The following is a 15,009-nucleotide window of genomic DNA, read 5'->3' as shown; positions in this document are numbered from 1 at the left end:
CTGTCCGAATACTTTTGTCTCTGATGTTGCTCTGTTTATTACCAGTAGATGGAGACACAGCTATATGTTTGATTTTCATTTGGAAGCAACTTGAGGAGAGGTGAGGTGGTATGGTGATATGATCTCACCCCAAACTGAACTTCTAACAGAAAAGAACTTCTAACAAGGCAAATTAAAATTGCGTTCTTTAGAGTTAAACACCAGCTTGGGCCTTCTGAGCAGATCCACGTTTGCAGTGAGAAAGTGAAAGTAAGGAGACACATCAAGCGTCTCACTCTCTTCCCTCTGTGTTTTTGTCTCATACTTGTGTGTGTGTGTGTGTGTGCATGGCTGTCTTGTCCGTGTGTGTTGTTTTTGTTCCCTGCTGAGCCTCGCAGTAGACAGTGCTCATGAATCACTCCTGATTGGGGTTCTCTACAGTCGGGAGGTGCAGTGACTCAAACAGCTTGGCTGAATAGTCTTGAATCACCCCCTAGTTAAATCCTGCACGTATAGGCTGCAAGAGGGGCGACCGTGTTCGCTGGCGTGGCGTTCCTGCTTTAAAAGTCAGATCTGCCGATACACACTGTGCTCCTACATCTAAGCCAGGGCTCATTGGCACTGGAGGCAATTAAGTTCACCCATGCAAGCCAATTCAATTATGCATCAGTGATGAGCCCTGAAATACCACAGAGCAAGACGTATGGTGTGGCCTCACACAAAGCCGCTTTGCTTTTTCAACAAAACCTCGAAAGAATGTTAAGGTTTATTGTTGATATTAAGGGGATATTCAAGTTTGTTTTCTCTGATGTAAAGTTCACAGTATATTTTCTTCTGAACATAATCATAGTTTAAACCAACATGGCAGCTCTGTTGTTGAAAAGCATTTTCTGCATGATGTATTTGAACCTGCAATGGGAGGTTCATTCATTATAACTGCACTTTAAGTCAACAGAGATCTTCATCTCCATAGGAATCTCAGCAGCTTTGTTTTTATGTGCGCAGAGGAAAAACTAGAAGTGGGCAAGCTGAGATTGAACAGCATGTAAAACTATTGGAGAATAAACCAGCCAGGCTGTAATGGGAAAATAAATGGAGCATTCTGCTTTGCTGTCTTTCTGCTCTGTGTGTGTGTGTGTGTGTGTGAACATGAACACAATGAGTTCTCAGAGGAGCTGTAACTCAAAGGGATGCTGACTGAGCTGGAGGAGAGAAAAACAAAGACCTGTTCTTGGGAAGATGGCTGCTTCTGGCACTGGATCACAGCTTGCAGGGCCCAAGCACACGGAAAGCCTTGATGTGTGTGTGTGTGTGTGTGTGTGAGAGAGAGAGAGAGAGAGAGAAAGCAGTGTGTATCATAGGGGAAAAGGACACATAATGCCAAGCTTACTCAGAGAAGCAGTCAATTGATTAACCCGGTTGAGGCTCATAGAATGAGGACTGTTCACACTTGTGATCTCTCGATCAAGTTTTTTGCTGAAGCTGACGACTGTCTTTCTCCAGAATCGTTGATGCCCAGAAAAGTGTAAGAAAATATTAAAACCAGGCAGTCGTGAGTTCTCCAACTTTATGAAAGTGCCTTTCTCGGGAGTAACCATTTTAATTTAATTTTATCTATTTAATTTGCAAATCCTGTTTGACCCAGGTCTGCATGATGCTGGTACTAACAGACATCCACAATGTCTGTGCATGTGTTCCACAGGCAGTGTGAGAGTTAGATCAGGGACTGTGACAGCAGTGGTGCAGTTACATCATGCACACCTAATTGCATCACATTTTGTCACTAATTTATGCTGTAGTTCTTTAATGCTCGTTAAGTCACACCCTCACCAGAGAAATGTGAGCCCTTAATTAAAGGTATAAATATTTTTCTGTGTGTCATTACAAGCAGTATTTATAGTAAACCATAACTGTAGTCTTTTTAAGGCACAACAGCAAGCCGACAGTTGTATAATAAGCTGTGTTGTTTTCATGAGTTCTGCCGAGCCTCCGCTGACACCAGAGGACAACCAAATGTGATTGTGCAGAATGTTGCGTATGTGAATCCAATGTCATGCTGTGCCAGAGAGATATTTCTCCATATTTTAATTTTAAGTCAGGACTGAATAAAAAAAACAACAGGTCACAAATGTTGGAATAATTTCACTAATGCAGAACTGGCATAATGAAACAAAAGTGAGCGTAAATCTGCTGACAGCATTTCCAACAGATGTGTGAAATGATGTCTGTGTAAAATGTTTTCTGTTGGGATTAATGATGAAATGGTGACTGTTGAAATTGGTCAGGAAAAGATAATTACTTCATGGATCTGCGAGTGACACCTCAGTGCGGTCTTTAATCTTAATTTAAATGCCTAAAGGGCAGGTGTCTGACAGAGTAGGACATTATTGATCTGTGTGCTTAATTTATTTACTTTCATCTCCCTTTCCGAGGCCAAACATGGCAGCAGCTTGACATGCCGTTTGAACTGCCACTGACACCAGTGTCCTTGTCGTGCTCCCTTTAGGTCGATACCTGCGCCTGAAAATGTTTCGCGAGGATCATGGCTCCTGGATGACCATGTTCTTCAGCACCATCCTCTTCCTCTTCATCTTCTCACACATCTACAACCTTTTCCTGCTGATGGCTGGGAGCATGAAGTAAGCCATTCAATCTCTCTCTCTCTCTCTCTCTGTCTGTCTCTCTTTCACTTTCCTTTCTCCACTCATTCTCTGCTTCCCATTTGTTAGAGCCACCGTACGCTCCCCTTTGGCTGGCGTGATTGATCTAAACGTCTCGCCTGAACAGGGACTCGATGCCAGTCTGATTAATCAGCCCAGACTTTAAATCACAGGTAGGCTCAGGCAAGGGGAAGGTGGTTAATCCTGAAAGATCACCTTCAGCACCCTCACTTATTCTCCCATGATCTTGACTTATTTTTTTTTGACACCTTGCTGGCCAAAAACGAAGATGTTTTTGCCACGTTTCACTTGGTTTGTGTCTTGGTTTTTGCTCCCGTTGCTTCAGCATACCTGCTGAGAATCCACTGCGCACAGCAGAGCTTGACACCCACACATCAAGCCAGTGACAGGAATCCGTTTATGCATTTGCAATGTGTCCGTCTGAAGGAAGGAAAACATGCCCTTGAAGCCAGCCAGCGAGACACGAGGTCGCCGCGAGGTGATTTACCATTTTGTTTGTTTGGGCTGTAAAAACACAGCATGGCAGGTGTCTATTCAGGTACAAGCTGTCAAGAGGGAGGCCAAAGCCGTAATGGGATCTGTCCATACCGCTGTTTCTCCATATTAACAACAAGCATCAACTATCCATAATATGCAGGCAGATGAAGGCTATTAGCTAGAAGGTATGGTGTTGTGTTTTCATTTTGCCAGAGGGATGAGTTTGTATAATCAGCCCATCTGTCACTTCGGCCAGCGTGGTGACATCGGCATCCATCTTGTCCGCTCTCTCTGGTTGGCCGAAGAAAAAGGAAGCGAACGACTGAGCAGAGAGGGGCAGGTCCGCCGAGACGATGAATGTTGCTTGCTCAGGGAAAAGTTACATTAGCACTGGCACCAGAGTGCATCTGTCACAGAAAGGATTCCTTTTTACTGCCTCTCATTTCAGCCTTGAAATGTCGAGAAAAGGGTGCTCTTTTTAGTCTCGTCAGCGTGTGTTTGAGCTGTCAGGATTGCTTCACTAGATGACATTCAGATAATATGCACGGAAAAATAATGAGTCACTCAGACATTTTGAGAGACGTAGTATACAATTTATATCCATCTAACATGTGCAAGTCACACATTCACTGCTCATATTAGCCGCATCAGTTGTCCGCTGTAAAAAGTGGCAACCGTAACAGCCTATTAAACAATTAAACTGGCTGACACAACACTGAAACGCTCTTTCTTTGGATGTGCGTTTAGCAGCAGTGTCAGTTATTCAGCGTTGTAAAGCTCTGCTCACAAAGACAGATGGTGCTGTTGTAAAGCGAGTGGACCCACCGCTGCCAAGTCACCTGGTCTTCTTCTGCACTCGTTCCGACCTCCCCCACTCCCTCCTATGCCTCTCTCCCGTTTGCTTTCCTTCTGCTCTGGCAGCGTGTCCACCGAGGACCCGGGCCCTGCCAAAAACCATTAGTGTTCGCATCTCTGTTCAAGACTGACATGTAAGAACAATGTTCACACTCTGCCAGGATGCCCCTCAGAAGACCGACTCTGGGGCTGCGATAGCATGAATGCAGCAGAGTGAGCAAAAAGGTGATGGAGGCTGGGGTGGGCAGGGGTTGGGGGGGGGCTGCTCCAGCCCTGATGATGCAGTAAAACTTGGGTCTTTTGATCTATGTCCAACCCCTGTTTGCATCTCCGTCCCCCCAACTCCCCTCACTTCTCCAGCCATTGCCTCACCCCGCAGAGAAGCTGTTGTAGTTTTCTCTTTTGCCACAGCACAAAGGAAAAGTGAAATATCCCTTTGTGGCTGCAGCTGCCCCTCTGTGGGAATGAATGGTGTTTTTCCTTTTCATTTATACTGAAAGAACAAGCCACCGTGAGGTATTACTGCCAAGGGTTTTTAAAGGGTAGGTATTTTGGCACTGCTTTGCTGGCTTTTGACATCTAGCCATGATGGTGCACTGCAGGGGTCTTCTGGTAGCGAAGTCAGGGTGTCCCACACACACCAACCACATATTGTTCACGTCTCGCACCTCGCTCAAGTTAGCTGGGACATTTATTTGTGTGTGGGCAAGAGAGAGAGTGTATGGCGAGGAAGGAGAACTGGGGGAGGGTTGGCGTCTGTCACCCTGCTGTCTCCCTGACCTGATGCTGCGTGCTGCTTGTGCCCTTCGCTCATTAATATGCTTTAATTTTCTTTGACCTTTCAGTCAGTCTTGAGCTTGATTTAATTAAAACTAGTGATACATCCACAAGGGAAGAAGATGAACTGCACCATCGGTACAGTAAACAATCACTGATAAGAGATTGTACATCTTTTTGGATGACAAGTGCGATGATTAGTCATGTAAAACAGATTCATCAAAGCCAGTATCTCTCACCTCAAAGAGATTTCCAGACTGTGTAATCTTACACATGTCCAACAGTGTGATGGCCAATATTTAAACAGCCACTTCCAGGTCAACAGCTATCAACCTGTTACCCGACTCATCAGGAGGAGGGAAAAAAGCCTGTCCTGTCCCTGGGAGCTGTAATCCACACTTGTTACCAAACCCTCACATCTGGGCTATTTGCATTTTAATGTAACTGTCAGATTAGGAGGGGGTTGTTTATGTGAAACCAGGGGAGTGTGACCGCCCAGGGAGTTTGATGGACTTCATGAATGTTCTGTCACACAGCACAATCCCCTTCCCACCATCTTGCAGCGCCATTACCAGCCAAAATCAGCCCCTAATTAGATGGTGTTATTTAATTAAGATGGCCCAATGCGTGCCATACACATTAATCATGACTAATTTAGAGAAACCGGGAGGTAAAGTATGTGAAGGTGGGGGGAAGGAGAGAGGGAGGGAGTGTGTGGACATCAAATAACAGAGCTGGAATGGGAAAGTAAAGCTGTAAAAGACTTCTATACTTCTTCAGTTTGTTGCACAGTAAGAGAATAGATGGATGTCAGGGTGGGGGAGTAGTAGAAGCTCAGCCATGGAAGAATGGAGCAAGGGAAAGTGGGGATGGCTGCAGCTGGTGGATCTCTTTGATGAGTAGCAGGGAGGGATGGCTGTGGCATTTCACTACAGCGATACCCTGAGTGGGATTAGACCCCATCATGTGACGGTATTTGTCTTTGTGTACCATGATCCTTTGTGCTACGTGCACACTAGTCTCCCTCGTCCGTGTGTTTGCTTGTCTGGCACTAAGCTGGGGTAATACCATGGACAAGTGGATTTAAAAGGCTGAATGAATAGCATGTTGTGGTATGTAGATGCGTCCTGTTGCATGCAGTTCCACATGGGATTGCAGCTGCCAGCATGCAGCAACATATGGCCAACAGTGGGTTCTATGATTTGGCCTTTAAATTTTGCTGACATTTTTTTAGCAGCTTGTCTCTGTTTCAGATGAACACATTGGTGTTTTTCTTCTTTCATCAGTGTGGGAATTTTGGCCCATTCATGCAGTAGAGCATTTGTGAGGTCAGACGCTGATGTTGATGCTGGCTCGCAGTCTCTGTTCCAGTTCCCCATACCACATCTAAATTCAATAATAAAAGCAATAACTTTTGATCATATAGTATAAATTTGGCCCTAAAAAAGAATAAAAATAGCAACCATATTAATGTGTGATAAAAATAATCATTATTTGCAGCAGTAAACAATATTTCTGTGTTTAAATGGATGATTTTCTTCTCAGTCTTATAGCATTTTTACTTTTAAGACTTTACAGAGAAACATGTTGTGTCTGTAAATTGCAGTAAATTTCTTGTAATTTAGATTAATTGATCCAGCTTGCTTTCCGCGCTCCGCCTTCCTCCGCCTTCCTCACACTCCACACACTCCGCACCTACTTTTTAAGGATATCTCCCGCCGTCTTTCACACTCCTACACATGGACGTTACGTTGATATCTCAGAAATGACTCATTATGCATTTAAAAAGTGTTTAGTTAGTGTAAAGCTTTTCCCTCCCAGGTCATTTTCGCTTCTCTCAGAATATCTTTGGGACAAGCTGTGAGCTGTTTCCTTCCTGATTATATGGTTCCGAGGGGAGGAGCGTCAGTGGAGGCTACAATCCTCCACATACGTCACTGTCACATAAAGAAAAACAACACAGCTGTAAATAATAAACATCATAACCTTGGCGGTGGTGTGTGTCTACTAGGAATGCATAATACATGTACTATATTATATACGAGTGTGTGTATGCGTAGATGGAACGTGCGGGGGGATATTATAGCAGGACAGATGGATGGTGTGTGTTTGTGTCATGCAGCAACACTTTCACCCTGTGAGTGAATATCTGATAATAGTTCAGTTCTGCTTTTAGAAAGCTTAACATTTTCAACGTCGTATTCCCTTGTTGCATTAACTGATTGCTCCTCTGTGGCCAAGTTTTCAATAAAAATCAAGTCATAAAGCATGTTGTGACATTTCTAAATACCACACGCAGTGCAGAGGTTATTTAATTCAAGCAACCAAGAAAGAAAGTCTACACAGTCTAACATTTTTATGTTTTAGGAGCAATTAGTTTTCTTTCCAGTTTCTTTGTTGTTGGGTTTTCTGAAAAACCGACACATTCCACATCACTGAAAACAGGCTGAAAACAAACTCCACACTCTCTCTCTTGCATCTTACTGATTAGAGTTCTCCAGCTGGCATATTCAGGTTCCTGAAACTAGAATATGGTGTTTAAATGACCAGAACGTGATCTGAAGACTTAAAAAGGTAAATGCAATTATGTCTCTTGTCCTGTAGCAAAGGAAGAAGTCAGTTGACATTACTACTGTTCAGAGAAGTCCGCAGAAGTAGCAGTTCAGGGTCCACAGACGGGTCAAGAAAAACAAACTTGCTTGTCCACCCATTTCCCCTGAAGGTTGTTCTTTAACCACAACTGTTCCCTAACCTTAATCAAGGGGTTATTATTGTGATCATGACCATGAGGGTCCACTAACCTTCACTAAGTAGTAATATTGACCCCAACCAAATAACAAAATCGTGACCATAACGTTGTCTTATCATAAAGAAAATTTATTTTCAAAGTACATTCTAAACCATGTCTTTTGTCCTTTAAGTTGAAGGACTTGTTCGGGATGCCAGTGTAGATGTAAACGCTCTCAATGTTAAGGCACCTGAATTCTTTGCTAATGGAAAGCTGATAGGGGGAATGGAAGGCCTGATACTGTGCTGACCGGAATATTGCCTGGTGGTGGTGATGGTATTCGCCTCTAGTCCTGAGCCAAGGCAATGATAAGGACTAAAAGGGCTCAATCTCCAGCCAGTTTAATACAATGCGTGGGCAGATTCTGTGCCGAGTGATGAATTGAGATTGAAGTTTTAAGTTGCCTTGGGAGATGGTATAGTGATAGTGACAAGAGTGTGTATTGACAGCTTTATGCTCCCCAGTAACTGCTGCTGCTCAGTGTTTTATACTGTAAATACGGTGTTAGGTACTGTAGTGCACAGTGAGAAGACAGCCAATGCATTTCAATGTGCATCCAGCCAAGGTCGCAATTTAATGCTCAGAATGAGTCCGGCCTTAACAGGGCAGAATAGGTCGCTCAGTTGCCACGGTCACTAAATCACTGGTGGTCTGACAGAGAAAACAAGTTTATAAAACACAGCATACAGGCAAATACGTCCAAGCGGACAGTGAAAAAATTAATGGGAATGTGGGTATGTGATGCTCAGAGTAGTGACAGTTCTCTCAGCATGCTGTTTTATAACCTTAATTATCGGTGCTCCTGCGGGCCTTGAAAATCCTTGCGTTAGGACTTTGATAAAAATAAAATAAAACCATAAAGTTATTTCTGTGAATTGATGATTTATAGTGAAGTAGGACATTGCAAAACAGTTTCTGACAGTATGCAGTGGGCTTTTATATGTTTAGATGTATTTAAAAGTTCCACTTTCCACAGTTACACTTCATTACTTTGAGTCCTGTTTCATGGTGACACAGCATGGTTTCATGTACTTGCATTTAAAGGCACAATGTGAGTATTTTCACATTATAACATCTAACATTTTACAACAGCACTGGGTAATATGGGTAATATTAATATCCCCATTTTTTAAGAATGTTTTTTTATATCATAATATGAAAATGTATTCTAAACCACATAAAATAATCAAATCAAACCATCAAGAGTTCAATGCAGAGAACCCTGTGCTTTACCTGAGACCTGAATTTTTCTTTTGATAATAATCACTTCTTATAAAGTAAAAATGACAAACATTTGCTGGTTTCACCTTCAGCCAAATTAGATTTGAATTAGAGTTTGAACAATTAGTCAGTCACTTGATAAGTGTGTTGACAGGAAGTTAAATAGCTGTTTTATTCATCCTTTGTAAAAAAAAAAAAAAAAAAAAATATTGCACGCTTTCGTCAACACTACAATAAAGAACCACTTTGATGCACAGTAAGTGATTCATTTTGTTGTTGAAACAAGCAACAGTTTGACTGGAGTGAATATTGATGGTACACTGAGCAGTGATAGCTGAACAGAAGAGAAAATCCATCAGAAATTCAAACTTTTTTGAAATAAAACATAGTGAAAAAAGATATTATAGTATCAACTGCAGCTTTTATCCGAGGAATTTCAAAAGCATCACCGAAAGATGAGCATCAACACAAAAAAAAGCAACGATTTACGACGATTTATGACCACTTGACTGCAATGGGTAAAATGACCTTTTTCAGCAGTTAATGTCAAACAGGGGTAACTTTCAAACTCTTAAATGTATAACCCTGTACCATCTTTAGCACAAAATTATAATTTCTTGCATGGCTTTGAAAGGCATTGAAATGTCCTTGAATATTATGTCTGAACAAGTGTGGGAAACCTGATAACGTTCCACAGAGGGTCAAAGCTGGCTGAGCTGGTCGTGCTGGCACCAACGCTGCCACTGGCTCTGCGATTAAGCCATGGGAGCCATTTTGGGGTTGATTATTCATGGTGCTACTGTACTGATGTTCCACTACACTGAATTCTCTCATTAGGTCATCCGGCTCTAAAGGCCATTAAATTTTCAGTCAGCATGAATAAGTCAGAGAGTTCTGCCTCTGATCATGCAGTGCAAAGAGTCCCTAAACTCATCATAGGTGCTCTGCAAAAAAAAAAGGCCTCTCTTGCAGCACAGGGGTAACATTTGCTCAATTAAATATGTGAGAAGGGCAGGGGTTGGCGGCAGGCTAGGATTTTTAGATTTAAAGCCTAGCATGTGGTGCCAGACAGTATTTCCAGAAGTATCGATCAGATTTTTGCTGCGGGTAAATGACTCCCAACGGGATCTCCTTGGTAACTGGAGCAGTGCCAAACCACTGAATGTCTAACTGACTTAATGTAGATATAAATCGCCATTCCAATCAAGGCTATTTTATTTGCGGCGTTGTGCAAGGCAATACGTCACCAGCGGTACTGCACGCTTTCGTCAATAAAATCCTGTCAGATTCGTTAAATGCTTGCTGCATTGATGACATATGATTTATAATGTTTCTTTCCACAGAAGGGCTCTTCTCACACAATTGCAATGAACAGGTAGTTGAAAACAGCAGGCTTTCTGGGTAACTGGCTTGCCACAATTACTCATTGTACTCAATTGCCTATGAGCATTTATTCTACCTTTCAGATCTGGACTCATGCATGATGTGGAAGAAGGTACGAGCAATTAACATTAATTAAAAATGAACACCTATTAAAGCTGCCACGTTAGCTAAAAGCTTAAAAGGATTACCCTCCACTGCTTTTGAACAAATTGTTTAGACCTGTCTGACGGTGATTCATTTGCAAAGCGAACAGCACGCCAAATAGAACGGCAAATACAATCTGCTAAAAGATGAAACGGAAATTACATATATTTTTACTGAGCCCTCTGTGCAATAGAAAACATTTTTATTGGTGTTTGCTGTCGGCCAGAAAATGACCGGGGAAAACAAAGACGAATGGAGCCATTGACTTCAAATACGACCCCTTGAAAGCACAGCCAGAGCCCTATCCATCGCCATCTATTATATTCATGAGTATGACCTGTGGGGGGCAAGAGTGGGCTTGAGGGGGGAGGTGGTGGGAGCCCACCTGCTCCACTCAGTGTCTAAGACACTGGCTGCCAGGAGATCAAACAGGCCTCCTCGCTCCCCTCTGTTCTCCTCCTCTCTTCGCAGCACAGTCCCATATAGGAGGCGACTGACCCACTTTTCCTCCCTCCTGTGCTATTACCTGGAGAAAATAGTGATGTGCTATGTGTGTGTATGAGAGAGAGAGAGAGAGAGAGAGGGTGTGTGTGTGTGTGTTGGTTGGGTGGGTTTGCAGGGCTGAACAAAAGCTTCTCATCTTCACTTACTGTATAGAGATGAAGGAATAACTAGGACTCCCAAAAAGCGTGTCATTTCTTATCAGATACGATTGCATGTGAGATTGTTTCTCTAACAGAGTGTCATGGCCTGGCCCATGTTCTGAGTCTGTGCTGCTACAGTTAATGTTAACTGAGCTCACTCTGATCCAGTGCGTTGAGGGACCTCACTGGGATGGTGATGTTCATTTGAAATCAACTACACGAGACAAATTTGCCAAACAAATGGATAATTTGCCAAACACTACAGGACCAAATGAAAGTGGTGATACTGCATAAATTCCATTGTGCTGGTATAAATTGTTTACAATCCTCAGGGCTTTGTGGAAGGTTGAGCCATCGCTCATTGTTTTCACAGGATTAGATTGATATTGATTGACTGTGACAGCTAGCATCATGATACTTAGAGTCAGTGACCATGTTCTCTTTTGCCCTGCACTGACTCTCTTACTTACTGAGGCTTCTTACTTTTTTGCCTGCCTTTACAACCCTTATAACATATGCTAGATTTATTATGTCCCTTTTCACTCTTGGTCTTCATTCCTTGCAGGCCACACATGGTGACAGAGTACATGGGCATCAGGAATGAGAGCTTTATGAAGATTGCTGCAGTGGGAACGTGGATGGGAGACTTTGTCACTGCTTGGATGGTGAGATTTCAACTCTTATGTATCCTCAGCAACTTTGCATTTGTGAATGGAAAGATTTAATTTTGAGCATTTGAATTTTAATCTTGCATTGTTGAATTAATCTTGCTGGCAGTATGGTTTGGAACATATTCATCCTCTGAGAAACTGAATCTGAATGATTTTATCATTCAGTACCAACGGGTACTGAATTATAAAATCATATAGAATTTGCACTTGTTGACAAGACTACTTTTAATTTAAGAGCCAGATTTACTAGCAGCTATATTGAGATAAATGCGCAATGCTTATGTCAAAGATAGCATACTGAATTGCTAAACATTAGTATTCTACACCAACACAGTGAACCATTTTCATATTTTTATCAACTGGCCTGTTCAAGTGAATGTGATACCTCAGGAACTGCTTGAGTGAATTTCTTCAAATTTGGAAGAAATGTCCAGTTGGACTCAAAAAGCACGATTCGTGGCAATAACCCAAGAATTTGTACAGTTATTATGACAAAATTTGACACAAATATCTAATGGGATAAAATGAGGAAGTTATGCCATTTGATATCTAAAAGTTTAAAGGTGAGGTTTGCTGTGTAATATCCTGAAAAAACACTTTACTGGCCAGTATTTAACATATTAACTCCAGAACAGAAGCAGGGATTGTGAGCATATTTCACATCTGGTCGGATACAGAATCGGTGACACTAATCTTGGCTGTCCATGTTGAAACTGTGCTGATTGTGAAGATCTTCTTTGCTGCTGGGTTGAAGAGGTGTGTGAAGCATTCGCAATTTACAATTTGTAGCATCTTCATGTTCTATCAGAATCAACTTTATTGGACAAGCGTATGACCCTGTATGGGAAATTTCACTCTCCATGAATCTACACACTATTGGATATACAGCAGCAGTCCACCACAACCTCATTGATTTTGTTGTTTATTGAACTTCAAGCGATTGTTGCACCACATATCGAAGTTCAGTCCAAAGTACTCCTGTGATGTGTCACATGGGTCAGATCCTGTTTTTCAAGGTAATGAAGCCCAAATTTAATGGATATAGCTCCATACTGTCTATGCACATAATTTAACCTTCATAAGACTAGCTCTGCAGCCACTGAATTATCTAATGAGATGATGTTTGCATTATCATAAACATGAAAATCTTTCCCATGCCTGCTATCCATCTCTCATGACTTGAACGTGAAATTATGCTGATGAAAACCTGAGAGGATAAATTCAAGATGCCCTTTTAGGGTCAAATAATGCTGGCTCCTCCCCTCTGAATTATCTAATTAGACAACAGTCGCATTCCTCTGGCATGGGTCTTAGTTTAAGTATATTAATATACAGAAAATACACGGTGTACTCACTCTTCTGATTTCTAGGTCAGGTGTATCTTCTCAGTCGTTATAAGGCACACACTTCAAGCCCCCGTGGCGAGCCAGTTCAATCTGCCATCGAACCCTTAGAGCAACGTGCAGTTTGATCTTAGGGGGGTCAGAGGAAACAATGAATGCACAGGGAGGGACAGAGAACGCTGGAGGAGAAACCTTCCTCTGTTCATTTGTCAACATAAAGTGAAGAGGAGAGCTCCATCGGGAGTGGACTACCTGTGGTGGGAGGAGTGGTGCTCTGACACCAGCATTCACACAGCTGAGACAACTTGACAAGCTCCCTCACCAGTCACATTAGTATTCCATAGTAGATACTGCGGAGGAAAGAGAGAGGGTGGAAGGAGGAGGGAGGGAGGCAAGTAAGGAGTGAGAAACAGAGGTGAAGGGGAAAGGGAAATGAAGAAGTCTGTTCGGAAAGGAGACAGGAGGAAGCAGCGAGTGAGAAGGTGAATCAGCGAGGCTGAGATTTGTGTGTGAGAGAGAGATAGAGGGAAAGTTAAGCCAAAGCAAAGTGCTGATTCCAGAAATTACTCACAAGGTTTTTTACATTCGATTAATTCAACAAGGCCCTTGGAAGATGACCTCTGTGTCCCCTCCGCATAGCAGATTTACGGTGTATCTAAACTAGATGAACGAACAGGAAGCATCTGTTTTTGCAATGCTGCAAAGCCAGAAACATCTCATAGACTGCCTGATTCGAATCTCTCTTCCAACACGAGCTACAGTATCTGCAGTGAGGCGCTTTATTGACGAATTGACCTTGCCTCTGCAGTGGCTCCGCACAAAGAATATAGTGAGGATTTTTAAACTTGGGCAATAAAATCCTGTCAGGTACAACTATGAATCCATGTTAAAAAAAAAGAAAAAAAAAAAAAGCTTAATTTCTAGTGGTACCACTAAAATTTTTAATACTTTTAATGATACTAAGGTCGGGACTGCGAAACAAATTATCGCAAGCTGATGATAGTGGAATGACATGTACAACCCAACTTAAATAGCTAGAAGGGCACTCGGGGAGCACATACCTTCACCGAGGCCAGTAATCCACTTTTCTATGAAATATGTCTGGAGGTATTTCCAAAAGTATTAGAAATATATCAAACTGGTTCTGCGCAGATGAAATGTCAGCATCACTTGTGACCCACTAGACGTGTGACGTGTATGACCCTGCATGTGCCTTAACTGTGCATTAATCTTCTCATCCTGGGTTCCTTTGAGCAGTTGGCTTGTATTCCACAGCCAAAAACAGTGCAAAAGGTGTGAGATCAGACTATAATCTACTAAAAACTACTGAAAACGTAGCGACCAGGTTACTGCCTGCGTCTCTTTCCTGTGCTGTTTGTGTCATGGATGTATAAAGAGCTGCAGAGCAATGTGGCGACTTCCTCCAGGGTTGTGCAGAGGTGTGGGTTTGTTTACTTGTGCTTTATAACGTAATCGCAGTGAAACAATCAGAAAACAATGTTTTGAAATGACATTTAGGACGTTACTACACCTGACCAGTAGTCCAGCATCAGCCCCCTGTAAAACCTCAACTTGTCAATTCTGCATTTCAGTTTTTTCACAGATTAGACAAACAAGATATAATTTGTTATTTTGTGAGCTTTACTGGTGCTGATAGGCATATTTGGTTGCTTTGAGCACAGCCAGACTAGCTATTCAAATTATTTTCAGTCTTTATGCTAAGCTACACTTTCTTATCTTTATCTACAACCATTTTTTGTAAGCAATTACCGTAAGTAATGTTATATGAACTTATCTTACTGCAGGTGACAGATATGATGCTCCAGGATCAACACTACCCGGACTGGGGAAAAGCTGCCAGAAGGTTCTGGAAACAAGGCAACAACAGGATTGTTCTCTTCTGGTATGTCGTCTTCTTCCACTGAATTGAACTGTCTGTGACGATCATGTGTGTCTCTGCCTGCTTTAACATGTTAGCATTGCATTCTTTATTAGCTTACTAGCTGTATCACATATTCCTACAAAGCTGTGTAGATGTGTGTGTGT

At 42.2% G+C, this 15,009-nt stretch overlaps 1 protein-coding gene across 1 annotated transcript in view; it reads left to right on the top strand.

Moving 5' to 3' along the window:
- Positions 1 to 15,009, top strand: part of tmem117 (transmembrane protein 117) — a 38,606-nt gene that overhangs the window by 16,000 nt on the left and 7,597 nt on the right. Inside the window, exons 3-5 of the mRNA XM_046394838.1 lie at positions 2,486 to 2,618; positions 11,515 to 11,614; positions 14,769 to 14,866. Of these exons, the coding sequence (XP_046250794.1) occupies positions 2,486 to 2,618; positions 11,515 to 11,614; positions 14,769 to 14,866 (331 nt within the window). The remainder of the gene's footprint in view (positions 1 to 2,485; positions 2,619 to 11,514; positions 11,615 to 14,768; positions 14,867 to 15,009) is intronic.

The sequence above is a fragment of the Scatophagus argus genome, chromosome 7, assembly GCF_020382885.2.
Source record: "Scatophagus argus isolate fScaArg1 chromosome 7, fScaArg1.pri, whole genome shotgun sequence".
In the NCBI taxonomy this organism is placed as follows: Eukaryota; Metazoa; Chordata; class Actinopteri; family Scatophagidae; genus Scatophagus; species Scatophagus argus.
The sequence above is the reverse complement of the archived record's forward strand: the minus strand, read 5'-3'. Positions and strand labels throughout refer to the sequence as shown.